This window comes from Hyperoodon ampullatus, assembly GCF_949752795.1.
Source record: "Hyperoodon ampullatus genome assembly, chromosome: 20".
NCBI lineage: Eukaryota > Metazoa > Chordata > Mammalia > Artiodactyla > Ziphiidae > Hyperoodon > Hyperoodon ampullatus.
In genome coordinates, this window is record NC_136933.1 from 31,988,131 (window position 1) to 32,010,052 (window position 21,922).

The 21,922-nt window shown below is 41.0% G+C and overlaps 1 protein-coding gene across 1 annotated transcript; it reads right to left on the minus strand.

Moving 5' to 3' along the window:
* Positions 1-9,920: 9,920 nt before the first annotated feature.
* On the minus strand, positions 9,921-20,036 carry AGA (aspartylglucosaminidase; the record flags this gene model as incomplete). Its single annotated transcript, XM_079726799.1, has 9 exons — positions 9,921-10,215; positions 11,561-11,694; positions 12,416-12,523; positions 13,364-13,439; positions 14,063-14,177; positions 15,409-15,521; positions 16,433-16,545; positions 17,867-18,020; positions 19,907-20,036. The coding sequence occupies 9 exons, from the start codon at positions 20,034-20,036 to the stop codon at positions 10,115-10,117; spliced, it is 1,044 nt and encodes a 347-aa protein (XP_079582925.1). The 3' UTR covers positions 9,921-10,114.
* Between the last annotated feature and the right edge of the window lie 1,886 nt (positions 20,037-21,922).

Sequence of the window (21,922 nt, forward strand, 5' to 3'; positions counted from 1 at the left end):
ATCAGCTCAGAATACAATGGAACAGCATTTAAAAAGATATCTTGGGAGACATTTCACTCCCCTAACAACTCTTTAGAATAAACAGATTTCTTCAGGGTTACTTTGAAAGACTAAAAACTCTTAATAGGTAAATAGACGCCCTGTTTTGAGACAACACTCCAGGGATATGCACATCTTGCCCCCAAGCAACAGCATCACCTTGATAATCTGAAAAACAGAAATGTTAGCTTGATTGTTTCTAGCTGAACTGACACTAGGAGAGGAAGTTGCCAGTTTGTTTATTTCTAAGGGATATTGCATATCAAAGCCTGGATTAATTCCATTTGCTGCCACTGATAGCTATTAGTTCTTAGTATATGATCTTACTTTTGTAAGATTTGATCATTTATGTTTATTTTCTTAAGTTGGGGGCAATGGCAGTAGAAGTGAGGTCTATGACAGGAATTGAGATCCGTAGAATCACAGAATATTGGTTCTGCAGGAGAGAGGAGGCCAGGGAGGGGAATTGAAAGATACTCATTCCTATTGTATGCCAGGCACTGTGGTACGTGCGTCACAATTTATAAACAATACATATATTAAGAGACCCAATACGACAGATGTGAAAAAGGCTCAGACAAGTCAAGGAATTTCTCCAATGGCACATAGATAATGTGGTGGCAGAAAAAAATTCCAGTTTAGGGCTACCAAATGGCAGCATGTGTCCTTTCTGATTCACCAGGCTGGCTCCTCTGGAAGGAGTCTTGGTGTCCTCTGGCTCGGTGCTGCTAAATCCCAAAGTCATACGTGTCAGTGAGGGTCTTGTGAAAATGCAGATTCTGCATTAGTAGGTCTGGGGTGGGGCCTGAGAACCTGCATTTTTAATTAGCTCCAAGATCCTGCTGATGGTGTTGGTTTGGGGACTAAAAGTAGCCAGTCTCCAGTTTACCCTCTTGGGTTCTGTTGTGGAAACCCATGGTTCAGAGATGAAGACCCTAAGAACCCAGGGCTGAGTGTGAGCCAGGGTCAATACCCAAGGGTGAGTTTGGGAGGATGCCCCCTCCTGTTCTCCAGCAGCCCCCAAAGGAGACCCACATAAAAACAAAAACGCACGTGCTCGCTATGCAAACTCAGTTACAAGAAGGGCTTGAGCCTCCGTTCTCCACTGGATTCCTGTCCCTCCTTCTAAGTGGGGTTCCAGAGTCACCTCTGCTAGGAACTTGTGTCCTGACTCCAGCTGGTGCGCTTTCCAGTGTAGCTCAGGTGTAGCCTCTCAAAATTGCCAACTAAAGAATGTGGCTCACCATCGGGCTCTACAAGGATTGAGTCATTCACCACTGCAGCTGCTGGTCTTTAACACAACTTGAAAGGAGTTCAGGGCAGAGGTCAGGAATGAGGCCCTCTGTGCTCTGGGAAAACTGGTAGATCAGGCCTTCAGAAAGTTAGATATTTCTAGGAGAAATATTTTACAAACCTGGATTCTTCCCATGCTTAGAAAAGCACTAAAACCATTAACTAAGATATCCGTTCCTCGTGACCAGCAGCAACCTTCCACCAAGATGAGTGCTGGGTTGCATGCACCGCCTGGCTCCCCGCTTCGAAGCTGAGAGGCTGTCTCCCGGGCTATCGGCCTCAGTAAGACAGTGAATAAACACACAGCCTTCACGTAGTACATTTTTTAGGTTTTTTTTAAGTCGACAAAGGGTAACGTACAAACAAGTCATGGAAAGAAGCCGTTACAATTCTTCTAATTCTTCTGATCCTTAACAGGGATCAGAAACTCAAATGTCTGTGGCTGGGCAAGTAGTGGAAAGGTCTCCGCAGGCCTGGCAGGGTGCTAACAAACGTGAACATGTGTGTGCATCCCAAGAAGGCAGCCCAAACACAGCTCCCAGGGAGGACGAGGAAGGAGGCAGGACTGGGGGGGATGCAGAATCTGCAGAGGCCTCAACCAACCTTACGGAGACCTCTGAAGCTGGGACCGCCCTGGCAGAGTTGGTTGGTCTCCAAGCCAAACAAGTAGAGATTGGAATTAATTCAGAAAGGCTAGTTAGGCCTAAACTCTGCTACAGCCAGTTAGGATCTCACTGCACAGCCCTGTGTGCATCTACTTTCAGTGACTGTTTTCTCTGAGAACACAGGATCCTCCAGGGGAGGCACATGGGCGGGGTGGGGGTGGGGGGGCATCTCCGTGCAGTTGTAGATGACCAGATAACTATGCGATTCTACCCTTCCTGCTTGTTATACCCGTGATATCAGGGACTTCCTCTCCCTCCATTTTATAAGTCGGCCATAGAAACTCTAGTTGACTTGTGTAATCTGGCTTCAAAATGCTCCCCTGAACAGGGGATTATCTTGTTGGCAATAGCCTGCTAGAGAATCTTATTGAATGGTATCAACTAGTGGTTCTTTTCCAATACCAACATCTGGTTGAATGAGGCAACTGGATAAGCTACATCCACTGAAATGTTTTTATAAAATGAACCAAATCTAGGGGAAGAGGTAGGTATTATCATGCTTTTTGCATATTACTTTAGCTGTCAAGGGTATCAGATAATTCAAACAAATTGTCTTACAAGATACATATATTTAAAAATATTACCCTATGTATAATAACGCTTACTAAATGCCCTTAGGCTTGATATTAGCCACAGCTCAAAATATGGGATTGGTCCTCTGTGCCTCAGAATATCAGAATCATGGATTCGGTGCATTTATCCCCCATATCTGAAATTTTGTGTACCAGTTAAATTTTTTTTTTTTTTTCTTTTTTGCGGTACGCGGGCCTCTCACTGTTGTGGCCTCTCCTGTCGTGGAGCACAGGCTCCGGACGCGCAGGCTCAGCGGCCATGGCTCATGGGCCCAGCCGCTCTGCGGCATGTGGGATCTTCCCGGACCGGAGCATGAACCCGTGTCCCCTGCATCGGCAGGCGGACTGTCAACCACTGCGCCACCAGGGAAGCCCTTGTGTACAAGTTAAATTTTTAGAAACCTAGTGTTAGGGACTGAATGTTTGTCTCCCCCCTATTTCTAAATTCACCTGTTGAGATCCAGTTCCCAATCTGGTGGTATTAAGAGGTGGGACCTCTGGAAGGTGATTAGGGTTGGATGAGGTTGTAAAGGTGGAGCCCTGACAAGAGTGAGACGCCCTGACAAGAGTTGTGTGTCTGCCAGGGGAGGACACAGCAAGGGGACAGCCATCTGCAAACCAGGAAGAGGCCCTCACCAGGTATGTGACCTGCCAGCATCCTCATCTTGGTCTTCCGGCCTCCAGAACTGTGAGAAATGAATGCTTGTCGTTTAGGCCACCCAGCCTAGGGTTTTTCATTCTAGCAGCCCAAACTAAGACACCTAGTAATTTAAAAAGGACATGGAGTGTTGGACAAAACGTATTTCGTTAAAACATATAGATACTTGAGATTATCATTTACACGTGATCTAGTTTCTTTAGAATTACATGAATGTATTTGAGGTTATTGAGCATGATGTCTGATCTAGGATTTGAGAACCTTACAGACTGCTCTTGCTGAAGAAGGAAAAAACATTAAACAGCAGCTTCTTGAAGAATAGAATTAACTGTAGTGGTTACACCCTTGTTTGGATAAACCTGATTGACAGAGGCAGAGACAAGTGACATGTTCTTGACACTAACTAGTATGTGGCCTTCTCTCTAAGTTATGGGTCACCTCTCTCTCAGTCTCAGCTTGCTCAGCTACAAAATACAAAGTTAGACTCAGGGATCTCAAATGTGGATTTCACTTATGAAACTCAGATCCTATGAACCATGTTTTATATAAATAAAGTGAGTTTTCACAAGCTTTGATGTATTATATCTATATCTATACATTTTTAAAAATTCTAGAAGACAAAGGCTTATCATGGAAGCATCAGTGACCTTCGTACCTCCCCTCTCCTCTCCTCATAAGAAATAGCTCAGTGATCTCTCCTGCTGATAAACTCCGTATCATTAAGGGGGCATGATGCTTCTGCTTCTGCTCTGATTAATCAAGTTTAGATGGTAAAGATTTTACTTATGCCTCTCACTGTAGTTAAATCACTATAGTGATATATTTTGTTTCTTGCTTACCTGTAAACATCTATACCTTTGTTTCTCGTTTCATTTCCTGATTTTCCACTTTGTAAGATGAAAATATTACAAAATATCACAGCTATCTCCCTCTCCTTTATGTGATCTTCCTTCCCGTTTCCGCCTCCCGCCTTCTATCATTTATATTTAAATTTTACTGTTACACGTGTCTACAAGTATACAGTTACAGTCTGGTCTTTAACCAGATTAAGTTTTGTGTTGGATTCCAGTACTTGAAGTGATGATTGCAACCTTAACACTAGTTTCTCTAGCTCTGCCCACAGGTTCATTCAAGGTGTAGGGGTGTGTGTGTGTGTGTGTGTGTGTGTGTGTGTGTGTGTGTGTGTGTGTGTGTGTGTGTGTGTGTGTGTGTGTGTGTGTGTGTGTTGTGGAAGAGCTAAAGCTTAAGCCATGATTCTAATAGTTGAAAAGCATTAACAGTGCTTACCTTGTTCTATTGATATAGTGATGTGGGGATTCAGTGAACTAGGAAGCAGACGTGCTGCTTAAGGCATTTGGGCAGTGATTCTGCTTTTTACCACATTCAGAGATGTGGCATTTCTTCCTAAATGGTAATATAAATCCTGAATATGAAAGGGCTTCAGCAGAGGACAAAATTAAGCTTCTCGCATCAGACACAATCTTATTTTGTGTGGAGAGTGCCACTGGCAGCTGCCTGCCCGTTAGGGATGAAAGGAAGTGGCATCAGTCACCCACTTGAGCTCAACTTCTAGATCCTTGACAAAATCAGTCGAGAACTTGGAGGGCACAAAGTGTATGGTCTCTTTTTTCACCTACCCATAGCCTATCTGAAGGCTCCAATTATTATAACCCGTAGAGCCAGGAAATATTCTCTATGTATTATGATTCTCCCAGGTATTTTTTTCTCCTGAAGTTTTTCTTTCTCTTAATTTCCTGCCTTCCTCCCTCCCTCTCTCCCTCTCTCTCTCTCTCTCTCTCTCTTCCACACCCTTCCTTCTTTCTTCTCCACCTGCTTCTCTCTCTCTCTCTTCTTTCACTTTCTCCTCCTTCTCTCCCCTCCACCTCTCTTGCTTTTTATCTCACTTTTTCTAATCAACTTTATTCTAGCCTCATATTTTTTTCAAATGCAGTCAGCATGCCAGGCCTGCTGTACAACTGCCATCACTAAGCTCTCAAACTGGGAGCCGTTGTTTCCTTGGACCCACATCTCCCTCCCAAATGTTATGCTCACTGTGTTGGAGAATATCCTGAAGCAACTTCGTAAGACAGGATGGGCGGAAAGTAAACTTTCTGAATTTTACATGTTTTAGAGATCTTTATTTTAGCCCTTACTCTTGCTTGATAATTGTTTAATGTTGATCGTTTTAATTTTTCCTGAAAAAAAGAAAAAAAGGAAGGTGTTGGTTGCTTCATCATTTTCCAGCATCCAGTGTTTTGTAGATGAAAGGTCTGGCACTAGTCTGATTTTCATTCCCTGTATGTCAACATGTTCCTTCTATTTGGGAGCTTTTAGAAACTTATCCAACAGTTTAGAAATTTCACAATGTCTGAACATGTGTCTTTTTTATTTATCTCTGAAGCAAAATCAGTGAACACTTTAAACTGTGGGAAATGTATCTTATTATTGAGAAATTCATTTGCCCTATTTTTTTTTTTTGATCTTCTTTTTTGTTGAAGATTTTCTTTCCTCTACCTTGCTCCTTTTTCATACTATCCTGTTCTTGTTTGAAGGATATTATATTTTAAAATCTCACTGAAAATACTTCTTGCACTTTCTCTTTTACCGTTGTCTTGTGTCCCCAGGTTCTCTTTCCTCCTGCTTCATTCTGGGATGTATGATTCCTCCTACATTAAGAAAATGGCTTTCATTTTGTAGACTTTTTTCAACTATCCAGCAATCCTAGATTACCATCTATTTAAGAATAAGGCAACTGTCAGAAAGTCCACTCTGTGCTCTGTGAACATGGGCAGGGCTTGGCAATTGGCAGTCCTTATTTTAGGATGAACTAGCTAGGAGCTGACGGTCTTAATTGCTGCATCCAGAGTGCCTTGTTTGGGAAAAGAACTCTTTGAGCTAGCTTCCCTAGCTCCTTCTCCAAGTTTATCCAAAGTGTGCAACCTCCGTGTGTGTGTGCGTGTGGCAGAGAGTAGGGGGGATTCCTATATATATTTTCTTGTTTTTAACTCTATATTTCACTAGTTTACTGTATTATTACTGACATCTGAACTCTTAATCTTCCCAGAGTTGCATGAGCAGATCTTCTTCACCAGTTCTCGGTATAACTTCCTTCACTCTTTTTTGACATTTTTCTTCCATCTTCTGAATTTTCTGGAAGTCTTCCACTGATCCCCTTGCATTCCCTTTGATATTGTGGACTTATTTTATCTTTCTCTTTCTTCTTTTTAAACGTAATTTTAGAGCAGTAGAGGGAGAGGAGATAAGCACGTGTTTATCATCTTGACTTGTATTATTATACATTAGGAAGGTTGTGAGAAGCCATTCTTTGAGTAACAGACAGTGATTAAGAAATAAATTAATCACCCACAAGCAACATTTCACACATAACTAAGTAGGCTCAGGAACACATTTCACTGATGCTCTTCCTGCCTTGGGTTTTTTCCTTGCAGGGAGGATGCAGTGGGAAAAGGAAGGTGAGTGTGTAGGTGTATATAAATGCCACCTTCGTGGTCCCAGGCAGAGAATAATGGTCACAAGTAACTGCATATTCACGCGTGGTTTTCCAGTAGCAGTGCTGAGTGAATGCAGTGTCAGAGGCCAAGGGGCTCGATACGATGCAAATGGTGGCCAGTAAGATACGTGATGTATCAGGTACAGTTGCTCAAAATATTATTTAAAGTCTGATTTCTTGCTTCAGGCTAGATAGCAGCAATGATATTAGCCACCATTTACTGAGCACCTTCTGTGTGGGACCCTTTTCTAAATACTTTAGGCAGATCTCCACAACAATCTGGTAAAGTAGGTACTGGTATGATCCACATTCCCATTTTATAGAAGAGAAAACTCAGGCACAAAGAAGACGAGTTAATTGCTCAAGGGCATACAGCTAGTAAGTGATGGAGCCAGGATGGGAATTAAGTTCCAGAGTTCCTCTAAGACAGTGTGTGTATGCATATGTGTGTGTGTGTGTGTGAGTGTGTGTGAGTGTGAGTGATATATATGCTATAGCATCTCAAAACACTTTTGGCCAATGGTATGCTGGTAAACTGTCTTTCTAGGGGGAAAACAAGCCCTAATTAGTAATATTTGCTGACATATGTGGTATAAATACTCCCAACATGGCTGATTTCAGGACATTAACAATTTAACCATTGGCTCCCTGGTTAAAGGGTCTCCAATACAACACTGCTTTAGCATCATAAGAACTCAACTGAGTGAGCTTGGATTACTTTTATTCTTAACTCTTTGGTTTAATTTTCAATCAGCCTTTATGACCATAAACAGAACAGGAGAGGAAGACAAATGACATTGGTTTTATTTAGGAATGGAAAGAAGTGTTTTGACATTTATGGTGTTTAAGGCTTTTGCACAAGTTAGAAAGAAATAGAGACAGATTGCTGGCAATTGGTAAGGACTTTGTTTTCCCACAGCTACTCTAATACCTGATTTTCTCACTATTATACGTCACCATCTACATTCTAGAAACCAAATTTTAATTAAAGAGAATACGTGAGCAACCACATCTAATGCACAGCATAGAAAGGTCACAGGTTTAAATCAGTTGACCAATTCTTTAGTACACTGTCCCTGCATTAGAACTATATGACTTCCTATCCCTTTAACTCAGAAGCAAATAGGTTGATGATGGCAGCTTTAACTTTCCCCATTATATCCATCTTGAATGTGGCAATGACTTTATCCTTCAAATGGCTATGCTTTTCCAAATACTGAAATATGGCACCTCTTTACTGGCTGACCCTGGGTTGTATATGAAAAGACTCATCATATAGCACATATGGGGCACAAACAATTCGAAGATGAACAATTTTTGTAGACCTTGTTATCTCATCTTTTTAACTTCCTAAGACAGGGTTTGAGTATATATTGAGTAACACATAAATAGCATAATACTCAAGAAGACAAGCAAAAAAATTAAATATGCCTTTTTAGAAGCTTTTTTAAAGGTCTAGGAATCTTTTTGAAAAAACGACCAGTAAAGTGAGATAAATAGGTCTTAATCTATTTTCATAATTAGCATCCAATTAAGATACATATTTATGTCATCAGTTTTTAATTCAAATGAAGTTAATTAAACTATTAAGATACTGAGTTCAATTATGTTCTTAGCTCCAAATTCAAATACCAAGCATCAGATGTAATAACACTTTAAAAAGAAGTTCAACAATTAAAAATTATGGGCTTTAAAAGTATATTATAGTCTATGTATGATATCTCAATTAAAAAGGCATTATGCTTATTATTTGCGTTTTGAAACCAAAAGGAATCATCTGAGTGCTGGTAATGGAAACAGACCCTTTTTTTATGCGTATATAGTGTACATATATATGTCTAACAACTTCGGGTCAGAATTCTATAAATCAGGATCAGCTAAACTTCTGATTTGCTGGGGAGTGACAGGCCATGAAGACTTTCAAATTCATTTTCCTGGTGGTACATGGCTGCCTAACGTATCACTGATGGCAAACACACAAAACAGGCATTTCATCTTGATATAAATATATTCCAAGTTTAAATCTGGCTTCTTTTCCCTTGTTCCAAGGCCCCGTATCAGATGTTAGCAAGTCGATGTACCTTGGGGGAGCCCACAAGAGTCAGATTTTCCCTTCTGCTCTGTGAGTGTGAGGCTGCGGGACTGTTTCCTTATTAGTTTTCGGGCTGCCGTCAGCAGCTGCTGAGTCCAGCTTTCAAGTTCCCATCTGTGAAGACTCTGCTTGGGTGGGACAGAGCAGAGGGCATTTGTGAAGAGGCTCCCCAGACAGTGACGACACATGACAAGGTCTGAGAGCAGGTGACCTAAGGGCATCCTCAAAACCACAGCTTTCTAGCCCTAACTTACAAAGAACATTAAATCTTACGATGAGTGTAGGAAAAAACGGAGCAGATATACTAAAGGTGGGGGACAATATTGTACATACAGTTTTATTAATGGCTCCTGAGGTAAAAGGAAGTAACGAAGGCAAAGATGATACTGAGAAAGCGCACTTACAGTCCTGTCTAGTTGTCCGCAGACGGCTGACCGAGCGCTCAGAGAAAACAAGGCAGACGAGAGTGACTGACTCACTGCTAATTCAAACCACCAACATCTGCACAAGAGATTGGTAAAACCACAGTACAGATCAAGTTCCCTAAATCATTTTCGGAAGAAATTATCAATACTAAATATTTGTAGCTAAAAGGTCAGAGATGTTTTTTGGTGGCTAAAAACCTTCACACGTTGAGAGCACCATCAGAGGAAAAAGCCCAAGAAAATCAACACAGTTGCTCGTCAGAAGACGGCCCACATTTTCTAATACGTGCTAAACAAAACGCACCTTTATGATTAACAGCATTCTTTCCTCTTCAAGCTAGAAGAGAGCATTAGGTACAACTGATAATCAGTGATAAGACACATATTACTCTAAGGTACTGAGATTCAATCAGGACTTATCATGCTGTGATTCACTGTTACCTTTTTCTTTGGGTCTAAAATCCTTGGCTACTGTAATTATTTTAAGTATCCAAATATAGATTATTTCTTGTGGCTTTACTATATCACTTTACTGTATCATTTATTTATGGAAATAAATCTCCAAAGTAGCAATTTCTTGAAACACTGAGCAGAAATCCAAATATCACTCAAAATTTAAACATATACAAAATACATACACACAGATATTTTCAGGGGATATACAAAGCTTAAATAAAAACAGATAATAAAAATTTTTCAGATATAGAAAGTGAAAATGCCCTTTTAGCATAAAATTTTTGTGCTTATTTTACACAAAGAATTTTAGAATACATGAGGCACATTATACGATGACAGTGAGTAGCCTTTTCAGCCTCTGTTTCTTTCTTCTTTAAATATAGATGCGGACAGAAAAGATGGATTAGATGCAGTCTACTTTTTCCTCAGTTGGCTCACTTTTTAGAGGATTGTAAACCATGAAATGAAACTGAGTAAATGTTGAAAGTTTATTGCAGGCAGCACCTGGGGCCAAGAAGAGAAAAAGTTGTTTGGTTAAATATAGAATGCACATGTAATTTACAACCAATACAGACACTGCTTCCCCACCTGGACACTGGCTGTTGTGTACCTGCTGTCCAGCCAGGCCACACGGAAGTGGGCTGTGTGTCCACCTTAGTGCAGATTAGCTGACAGTCCATGAGGGGAAAGAAAGGCAGTGGGAAAGCCATCTCTTTGAACCTCAGAATATAGGCTGATATTTTGCTCCTATACATATGCGGTCATTGCTACTGTTATTTTAATGTTTTCATATCCCTTCATCCATCCATAATCCTCCCCTCCCCAGGCACCCTGCTCTTTTCTATGCTTCTACACGGGTAGAAAGTGAGCCTTGTTTTGTCAAGATGCTCTGTCAGACAACAGTGATTTCTTCACCTGCTCAGACACCTGGAGGGGGCCCTTCTAATGCCATTACTTTAAATATAAGGGGCTGGTCAATTTTAAATTCATCTACAATTATATAATTATCATTTTTACATCCTGTTAAATCTAACTTTGAGCCTTCTAAGGTTTATTTCCTAAGAGGGAATCAATGAAACTGATTTATTTTAGACACAAAGCCTCCCCACCCATAACTTATATTGACTTTTGTATTTTAGTACTTAAAAAAGAGTAAGGAGTTCCTCAGACAAGTTTTTCGGATACCAAACTGTGGGAAGTAAAAGATCAAAGCACAGTAATAAGCAGTCTAACCTAATAAGTTGTATTGATCAGTAGGCTGTGTATCTTCCCCATCTGAAATCTCACTAATGAGGAGTAGCAGTGGTTGATCTTGAAATGCTTTGAAACTGTGATAGGCTCATATGGAAAGTAAATGAAGCAAAGGACATGCCTCAAATACAGTGCAAAAATAATTCTGCTAACGCCTTTAGTTTACTAATTAGTAATACATTTTGTACCTGGGAGTCCTGAGATCTAAATGACTGAGACCTTTAAATAATGAACAGAGAAGTGGGGAAGATCATTTATCCCTACCTACTTCTAATGAATAAAAACATTTGACTACATTAGCCCATCTCAGCACATACTTGAGCCGAAGCTAAACTTTCCTTAGGACAGATGTCAACGGTAAGATTGAAAAGCCAAAGACTGGATCCTAACCAACTGCCAGTCAACAGAGGAGAGTTTCAGGTATACTTTTAACACTTTGGGGGTCCTGACACAACAACAGTTAACATTTACCCATTGCCTACGCAATACAGTCCCTGTTTCTACTGCAGAGGATTAAAACACCCAACAACATCTTAAAGTCTGTGTCCTCATCAACATCTGCAGGTTCATATAAACATGAACTTCAGATAAAACTTACCATAACTTCCAGTCACGTTAGCACATACCACAGCCCCAAAGAAGTTGGGAAAATACTTCTGGATTCTTAAAATCACTTTTTGGCATGCTGTGGTTGGATCTTTTCCTCTTCTCATATATTCTACAGCTTGGTAGCTGATTTAAACAGAGGCAAAACTTTAGTATCACAGAATAAACTAACTCCAAATTTGGTTACTTGAGGTTAGACATCTAAAACCATCAAAACGGTCACATTTGACAAAATACAGTGCATGTAAGTGAAGAGAGGTCTGTAACTCCTGTGAAAGTATCAACAGGAAAGGAAGTAAACCTTGATACCAGGTCTACCTTTTCAACTAATCCACCCACTCATTTCAGATTAAGGACTTTGATTTTTGGCTTCAGCTGAATAACTGTTACTTAGTAAAAACAGCCTGAAGTCATAAAGTATAGAGGTTATATTTAAGTAAGAAATGGGGCTACAATCAATGGGGGAAAATACTAGGCATGCGCAAAACATCTAGTTGCAAGGATTATCTCAGTAATTAATTGTACACAGCAACTGCATTTTCTACTTTTATCATCAGTTATCATGGTTCCTTTACTCAGTGGCCTTACGTAAATTATTTAAATAGATCCTTAGTATTCTCATCTGTGAAGCAGAGTGAGCAGTATTATTCTGTTTCAGAGGACTATGATTACTTCATTTGAATGATTAGGATTGTCAGAATGATGGTGTCAAGAGTTGGTAAGCAGGGTTTCTGAAAAGCTCTCGTACACACAAATTTGGATCACGTGGCACAGACAATTATTTTCTCTCTTGAGGGACAATATCTCCTTCTAAGATCTCTGAAGTCACAAATGTAGGAGGGCGCACCTTGGGAGGAAGCGCATCAGTATGTCGCCGTCCCCGGTGGCTGCTGCAGCCCCTGCAGTGTCGTCGGCATAGGCCCCAGATCCAGGTATTGGCGAGTCTCCTATTCGACTTTGGGAGGGCACAGCATGGTCATTCAGGACAGGAAGTCAAGTGCAGAAAAGTCTTTTAGGAGACGTTTCTACTTAGTCACTGACTATTGTTTCAAGTAAATTCTTCATCAGAATACAGAGAATAGACTTGCCTTAGTTTTTCCACTTAGGTTTTCATAAACCTGCATTCATTACATGAGAATCACACAGCAGCCCATCATACGGGGCGGGATGGCACAGGTTCACGGTGACTGTTCCACCATCGCCATCCTTTATCATCTCATTTCTGGATTATCTCAGCAGGTTCCAACTGGTTTTCCTCCCCTACAATCTATTCCTGCTGTCTAGGTCAGGTGCCAACATTTTACTGAAGTTTTTCCTTGTAATAAACCTTCCATGCTTTTCTACTACTTTGAAATAAAATCCAGAAACCCTTAAAGACCCCCTGAAGTCTGGCTCTGGTCTTCCTCCCCCACACCCGACAGATGTGCGGTTTTGTTTCTGGCCATTGGGAGCCCTGAACCTGAGCCTGTGCTACTTCGGATCTGCTAGTGCCTTGGCCTGGATGTCCCTGGTCCCTCTCTCAGGGTCAGGGTCAGGGTCAGCTCCCAGCCCCTCTCTCCAGGCCCCCCTGATGGCCCCAGCTTAATCTGATCACACCACCATCCCTAAACTCTGCAGCCCTGGCTGAGACACCTTCTCCTTTGCACTTAGCAGCTACTAATTTATTTTCTTTCACAATAATCTTAGCTGTGAGAGTAGGGTTGTGCTTTGCATTTTGCATCCCCCATAGCACCTAGGACATATTGGTTGATATTCAGTACATATTTTCGAGATCTGGTCTTTTAGAAACACTAACCCAGGTATTTTGAATTTTATACCATTTGTAGATGTACCAGCAGCAATATTTCCCATCTTATGGATGACAACCATGCCTAGGAATAAAAAAAAAAAATCATTGTAGGTATCAACTCTAAAGTGTACCTCAAATATAACCAAAATAATAGAGCAGTTGGTAATATAAATATCCTCTTCCATTATTTTCAGGTAGAAGACAATAGGAACCTTGGGAATATTGAAAATTACACCAGTGGTAAAATCTGTGTTTTTTAATGACCTTGTTTCACAGCATCATTTTGTAGACATCCCATATCCTCACTTCAAATTGCTCACTTTTCAATGCTTTTTCAAAGGTAATGCCAAAGAGAATCATGGCTATAGACTAATGGAAATCTTCAACATTACAGGAAATGACTGGAAAGATCATTTGAATGCAGCAAACATAACATTATTAAAGAACTAAATATCAAACAAAGATTTAAAAATCCCCAAGCAAATAATCGTTAGATTTATGTATAAAGTAATTTACCAAAATGTATACAGATGATATGAAAAGAATGTGTGTGTGTGTGTGTGTGTGTATTTTTTTTTTCTTAATTGCCAGTTAATCAAAATCACCTTTTGGTACATGATTAAGGATAAAGAAGTTAAGAACTACAGGAAGGCAATTAAAATTAGCTGAACTTTAACCATAAAAACGGTATAGAAGGCAAATTACCAATAGTATCATGACCGTAACTATCTCCTGTTTCTTTGTAGGTAGAACCATCTCGCTTTAAGACACTAGGTGGTTTGTAGGGTCCACAGTATTTTGAAGCATCTGGTATAACATTCTGTAAACAAGATTTAAGTTTTATTTTTTAGAAAGGGTGATTTCAGAAACCAGCATGTAGTTATGTACAATCACTAAACATTAGCAAGAAACCAAAAGGACATTGGGTAACTGAAAGATAAGAATTAAAAGCCAAAGGTTAGCTAAGTCTTATGTGGACAGATGGATATACTTTTACTAAATACCTAGTCTAGTCTCAGAATTATATAATACGGAAGAGACATTTATATTATCCGGAAAAGATCCCCAGTTTTTCTCTGTATATGCCAAAAATTCTCAGCACAATGGCAAATATAAATGAAGATTTTTAGATTAGATTTTTTGTAGATTTCTCAAAGAAATCAGGTACAGAACATGACTTTTAAATTTTAGAATTTTTTCTCTGACCTAAGAAGAGCTACTCTGAAATTTAAAGCAAAATTTATTTTAAAATCTTCTATTTTTCAAAGCTAGGTACATGTGAACATATCCTAAGCTGTACTCTCAGATTCTTTTATGAATCTTAAAGGCTCAGGAAAATAATCCAAATTCATAAGTTCAGGTTGTGGATATGGATTAATATTAAAGCAAGAAACCTACAACTCATGTCTTATGCATTTGCGCACCAGGTGCCTCCCATGACCTGGTTTCATGCAGTGGCCTCTTTCAAGTGACTCCCTGGTTACTCAGAGGTAACTAGGATTTGGCGAAGAAACAGGTAAAAGACTAACACGCTCCACAGCAGGATTCTGGATAGGAAAGACAAACCGATTTAGGCTAAAAGTCCCATTGACTTAAAGATAAATTATCTTCCTGGTAACACACTAGACACCTAATAGTATAAATCCTCAAATTAAAAAAGGGCAAGATACTGGGTATACTTCACATAGATAAAATATAAGAAATATTTTAGACTAATGATTTCCAAACTTTGTTTTCTTAATACATGGAACCTTTTGTTACAAGGAAACACAGCAGAGCAGTTCTGAGGGAGGCAGCCCTTCTCCCACAGCAGAACCTTCACAGCTTGAAACCACTGCCAGGGGCCGGGAGTGCCCCACTCAGGACGTGGATCGGATGCAGCTGGGGAGCTTTCGAGAACATCCTGTGCCCAGAGTTGGCATCAATCGTTGGTTCTGAAGTGCAACCAGGGTGCTGATTAGCACTGTAGGCAACAGGTGGATGACCGAGAGTGGAAGGGATGTCACGTAATATTTTCAAATAACTTACTTTTAAAAATCATGCATACGTACCCTCCAGTAATTTGGCTGGCAATTCCAGGCAAGCCAATCTGAATGAAGAGCACACGAAGCATTGGTAGATAAATCCTCGTTGATAAACCCCATACTTTCGGCAAACTTGGTGGCTGGAGATGAGGAAGAAAAATGTAAATGAGTTAAGTATTATCTTTTAAACAAAATGTACGCACAGGAAGTGCTGTGGGTCAGCTGTCTCGTACGTGGAGCGCAGCCATCCTGGGGGTAAACACAGACGGTCAAGGGAGTATTCACACGTGAAGAGTGTTATGGGCATCAGTTTCTAGATCTCGACTTCCCTACGTCTTTCCTGACCCTGATCTGCTGAGACCCTTGGGGGGGTGTGATGACAGCTCTCCTTTCCCACCTTCCCTCCAGAACCTCCCTGCTTCTGACTTCACAAAAGGAAAGGGACACCTTGGAACAACCACGACTAACTGGGGTGCAATGCCCAGAGCGTAAAACAACGCTGAGACACCAAATAAAGGCACCACTGGATTCCATGAAAGACTGACAGCTCCTGTGTTTGTCAGGTAGTTTTCCATTCTGTTTCAACAAAATTGAAGGGTGCCTACTGGAATTGTGAGCTAATACATGGTTAAGAATGATCTTTTTGAATACAGATCACGGTATGGTTTTGGGTATATACCTTGGGAGGTGTTCAAGGAAGTGCCATTGCCATAGCAAAACTCCATCCGTTCCCATCTTCTGTTATCTTATGCGCCTTGGGTCTTACACCCATAAAAATGTAATACAAGAAGAGAAATAATGCTGAATCATGTTTCCCTCCAGCAATTACTCATTTATTAATAATAAACTGATTTCTAAAAATCCTATTTTTAAAATGAAGAAAGTACAATTTAGAGGTTAAGTAACTTATCCAAAGTTAAATAGATATTAAGTAAAACACTGAATTTGAACTTAGGTCTGCTTTTATCCACTATTTTATACTGAGTCCTTTTTTCACAGTGAAGACGATAGACACAAGCCTACATAAAAATTGAGTACAGTTAAAATATACCTGACTCTCCTGCTAACAGTGTGTGTGTCGTGTGTTCCAGTACTTTTCGTGCTACACCGATGGCGTTTTTAATTCGTCTAAGATCTCCCACTGCTCCTACGTTCATGGTAGTCCTGCAAGGAGAAAGTGCGGTAAGATCTATTAAGGTATTTTTATAGGTTCACAAATTTTTTTAAAATTGCTTTGCTTCAAGCTATAGTGTTTTCTAGGATAAATCCACTGTCTTAACGTAGACGTGAAGGCACATCCATGAAGTTCATACAAATTCCCACACTCAGACATATTAAGGAACAAACAGAGAATCTATTACCCCTATATTCCCAAAGCACTAAAATTCTGTTTCCCATGGCTCGTTTTAAATATGGCTTTTGAAAGGGGTTTTAAGGCTTCAGGTAAGGCAACCCACAGCGTTTGTGGTTGGTGAGTAAATGATGGTTTACCAGGTCAGAGACGTATTTCTGTACCTTGGGGCTCTCCCTGTTCTAAGGAGACTACCTACCTCAATGTGATAGTTTTCTACTATGATTATGATTTTCTTTCTTTTTTTTTTCAAAATAAAATTTTTATTGAGGTATAGTTCATTTACAATGTTGTGTTAGTTTCAGGTGTCCAGCAAAGTGAACCAGTTCTATATATGTATATATTCTTTTTCAGATTCTTTTCCATTATAGGTTATTATAAGATATTGAGTATAGTTTCCTGCGTTATACAGTAGGTCCTTGTTGTTTACCTCTTTTATATATAGTAGTATGTAAATGTTAATCCCAACCTCCTAATTTATCCCTCCCGTACCTTTCCCCTTTGGTAACCATAAGTTTGTTTTCTGTGTCTCTGGGTCTAGTTCCGTTTTGTAAATATGTTCATTTGTAACTTTTTTTTAGATTCCACAAATAAGTGATATCATACGACATTTGTCTTTTTCTGTCTGACTTACTTCACTTAGTATGATCATCTCTAGGCCCCTCCATGTTGCTGCAAATGGCATGACTTTCTTTTAATTGAGGGGGAAACGCCTTGTGTTTGGAAAGGCTAAGTATATGCTAGGGGTTTTGACCTGCATCAAAACTTATATATTGCAGGGGCAGGGATAAATTGGGAGATTGGGATTGACATGTAACACAGTACTATATCTAAAACAGATAAACAACAAGGACCTACTGTACAGCACAGGGAACTCTACTCAGTATTCTGTAATGACCTACATGGGAAAGAACCTAAAAAAGAGTGAATATATGTATGTGTATAACAGATTCACTTTGCTGTATACCTGAAACTAACACAACATTGTAAATCAACTATACCCCAATAAAAATTTTTAAAACACACACATATATTTGTCCATCTTGCTCTCAGTAGAAGACTAATCAACTATACATGTAACTCAACCTGCAGCGGAGGTGCAGAGAGCACTAAGGCTTTTCAGGGCGCTCCTACCCGTCCATGATCATGGCATCCAGGGTGGTCTCTCCAGACTCGTCAGGGCTGCCGCCAAAGCCCACGGTGCCGTCACACCTCTCCCGCTCACACGCCGCACAGCCGCTCTCAACCGCGTCCAGCGCAGACCCTCCAGATGCTAACGTCCTCCATGCTGGCAATCAAATCCCAAGAGTGCTTGTGTAGACACGCATTTTTTTTTTCAATGCCAAAGGCAACAAACCAAAAACGGCTTGAAAACTCCTATTTTTAAAACTGTTTGCACATTTACTCCAAGTTAAACTGAAATTTTCGTCTGTCAGGTGCTGCAAAGAAGTCAGTGATATAGACTGAATTATATAACACAACCCTTTACCATGAAGAATTCAGACTTTGGCTACTGATGCAAAGTGAGGGTTTTTTCACTTATTAATAATACCTCTTTCTACTGTGTGTGTGTGTGTGTGTGTGTGTGTGAGAAAAGAAGTATTCTCTCCTTCAGTTTTAAAAGTTACAATGGAAGCTACTAAAAGGCAAACTGAAAATTCATGAAATCATAGCCCCGTAAATTTCTTCTGCATCATCAGATTATTAAGAATATACCAGCAAGTCTCCATAACAACAAAATAACAGCAAATAATTACAACGTGGGCTTCACGTGGATAATTCATTTAATCTTTCAGGTACTGTACAATTACTATCCTTATTTTAAAGAGGAAGAAACAGACCCAGACAGGTTATTTGTTCAAGGTCACACAGCTAGTAGACAGCAGCGTCAGGATTCAAAAGTAACCATTTTGGTTCCAGGGGCCATGCTTTTAACACTGAACTATATGCTCTCCAGAGCCCCAAACATGGAATGGGGCGGGGGGAAGGTGTTCAATAGTCAATTTCTTTACTAATAAAAATAGAATTCCTTGACGGGTTAATGACACTATTGGTAAATAATAAGCATTACTACTGAAAGAACAGGCTTGAAAGTATATTTAGAGAAGTTTCCCCCCTCTGAATTCAGACAACATACACAGAATTGTTCCCAGCCCAGGGCCCTGAACTTTCTTTTCTGTCTCATTATCGCTGGGAATTTGTCTCACAGCCTGTTTCCTCATTTTTTCTCTGAATCATATGCACTGACTATAACATACAAACTTAGCTCCATCAAATTCTAAAGCTAATTCAGCCCCAGAAAATCATATTAGCAGCCTCAAATGGGGGAGAAGGGGTCCGAAACTACTCCTAGGGTAGTATGTCTTAAACTGAATGAAACAAGTTCGATAAGAAAATGACAAGGTAATGGTATGTACAGGATGATATCAAAGCACGCAAGCCAGGCACCTGACTCAGACTGGGTTTGAGGACAGTAAACCAGGGAAGTCTTCCTGGAAGAGGTAAAATCTTAGTTTGGTAGTTCTCAGTCCTGACTGCAAATCAACATCACTTAGGCAGCTTTTTTAAAAAAAAAAAAGCAAAACAAAAAAACTTTGGTTCCAGCAGTGAAAGGAAAACCTCAGGGGGTAGGGCCCAGGCACGGGTCCTTTTGAGAAGCTCTGAGGATGATCCTAACGTGTAACCAAGGTTGGAACTCCTTTTCCAGGTGGCAAATACAGCGCGTCAGCATGCAGCAACAAAAGTACACGTAAAGCGAGCGCGCTTTGTTGGGGAACTTAGTCGTTGGCGAAGCCTAAGTAGAGGGTACTGGGGAGATGTGACGGGCTCCAAAGGTGAGGTGGAGAGGCAGGAAAGGCCTGGAGGTCACGCAAAAGCCGGCGTAGGAGCCACTGGAGGAAGAGTCTGAGCAGAAAGGCCGTAACTGCTCCGGGTCGGCAGCAGGGTGGAAAATACAGTGACTCGGGACTGCAGAGAGGGAGTCACAAAAAACGCTGAGGACCTAAAATGCAGCAGTGGCGGGGAGGAGGGTCCAGTGCCCGAGGCGCCGCGGCTGCGGGAAAGGCCGCAGGGGAGGCTGCGGAAGGCCCGCCTCCCGGCTCCCAGCAGCTCGGTGCGGTCGGCGGCGGCCCGCCCCACCCGCGAGCTCTGGCAGCGCAGCCCCCGGCCCCGCACCTGCTACGGCTGCATTCCTGAAAGGCCAAGTGTTGAGGATCAGGGGCAGAGGGCCGGAGCTGCACACCGGGGCCCGGCAGAGCAGCAGCAGCGACAGCACCAGAAGCCAGAGGCTCAGCTTCCGCGCCATGGCCGCGCGCCGTCGCCAAAAGAAACGGCTACGAGGCCAACGGCCGGCCGGGCCCCTGCACCTCCGCGGCGGGGGAACCCGGAACTCGCGGTCCCGGCGCCCCGCCCGCTCCGCCGGCTCCTTTGGGGCGCGGTCCCGGCGCCTCAACTCTCGCGAGACCTGGCCTCGTCCTGGGGACCGCGGGAGGTCTTCGTGCCCCTTGGGCGCCGAGGGTCCGCGCTACCGTCCTTCTCAAGTCTACGCAGATTTTTTTTTTTTTTTTTACTACTCAACCGAAAGTTAGTATGAAATTGCTCGGCCTTGGCTTACACGACCCTGGGAGCTTTCAAGTTTGCTTTTAACGTGTTAGCCTCTTATTAAAAGTTGAAGTCGCTAAGTTTGCGAAGCTCACAGTGTGCTCCGTGGGGTGCCTGGCCGCAGAGATCCGGGATGGTTTTTGAGTGTAGGTGAGGCGGCCTGGCTTACAGCCAAGCTTCTTTTAGATTTCTCCCACCCTACCTTCAGTCGTCTTTCCTCTACAGCTTTTTGTAGGACGTCCTCTGGTTTTGCATCTCTGAGCTGAAAGAAATGGAGACACTGGAGAAGCAGAAATCAGCCGTCTCCCCAGCTCAGGGAAGTGTACCTTCCCGCGCCTCCGGGGCACGAAGCTTCTGTGCCTTTCTGAATGTGTTTTACCTTACGCCTGGCACCATTAAGTGCTTAATAAGTGTTTGAATAAAGGCGGAACGGAGACTTTACCTTGTTGAAAGGTGAACTGAAGCGTATTAAAGGTTCTGGGGACTATTTTTTAAGTAGACATACCATAAAACAATGATTGTTGAAAAGTGCGTTTATAACGTTTTACTTACGTCTATTTAATTTGCTTGTTCTTAACAATTAGATTTACTCTTGGAAATTTCATGAGACATTAAACAGCTAATCATCATTTTAAGTTATCTTTCTTGCTGACAAATTCTGCAACAGAGATAACGAGCTTATTTGACTCGGTAAACCGAGGTAGAATAAAAGTACTATATTTAATGCTGAGAGCTCCAAAGACTTGCCTCTTCTCATTAAGTGACAAACTTAAATTAGGTTTTGTTTACCGAAGATTAGCCTAGATCATGTGAAATTGAAAAACATTTGGGTTAGTTTCTATATTTCTGTGAGTATACTTGATTTACTTAATGTTTGTCTTTAAGCCAATTAAAATAGAGCTGTTTACAAAATTAATTGTGACAATACTATTGGGAGGTTAAAAAAATCACACATCCATAATATACCCAGACATTATAAACATACAGACAGGTACAAACAGAGATCTTATAGCTTTCATTTTAAGATTTTAGCCATGAGACAGGTATGATAATGCAAACTTACTAGTTTATAAAAGAACATTGGATCCAAATTGTGTTCCTGGTAGATAGGATATGTTTACCTGTTCAGATAGCTTTTAACTAACCTTTATGAAAGAGATTTCTAAGATTTTTCTTAGGCCTGGATTTCAAAAATCCTCCCCCCACCCCCGCTTCTGATATGAATTACCTTGGTTTCTAGAGAAGACCAGGTAGAAGAGTTACATCTCAAAAGGCACAGAGAAAGAATGCAAGTTCCCCCAAAGACTCTTGTTCTTTAAATCCAGATCATTTACAAAGTCTGCAAGTCTTTTGACATCTCATTGGGGAAGTTTGGGGTTTGGTGGAAAGAAAAAAGGATGAGTTGAATTGTTTCTAGAGCTGCTTTTCTGTTCCTGTAAAGACTTGATTTGTAATACAAGTTAGATGTTTGTAATTCCTTAAATAATTGGGTTGCAACCTGAATGGTATTAAGAGACTGACCCACCCATCCAACTACTTACCCTCAATTTGCTTCTTTATATCAGGGAGAAGATCTTCCACTAAGATGAA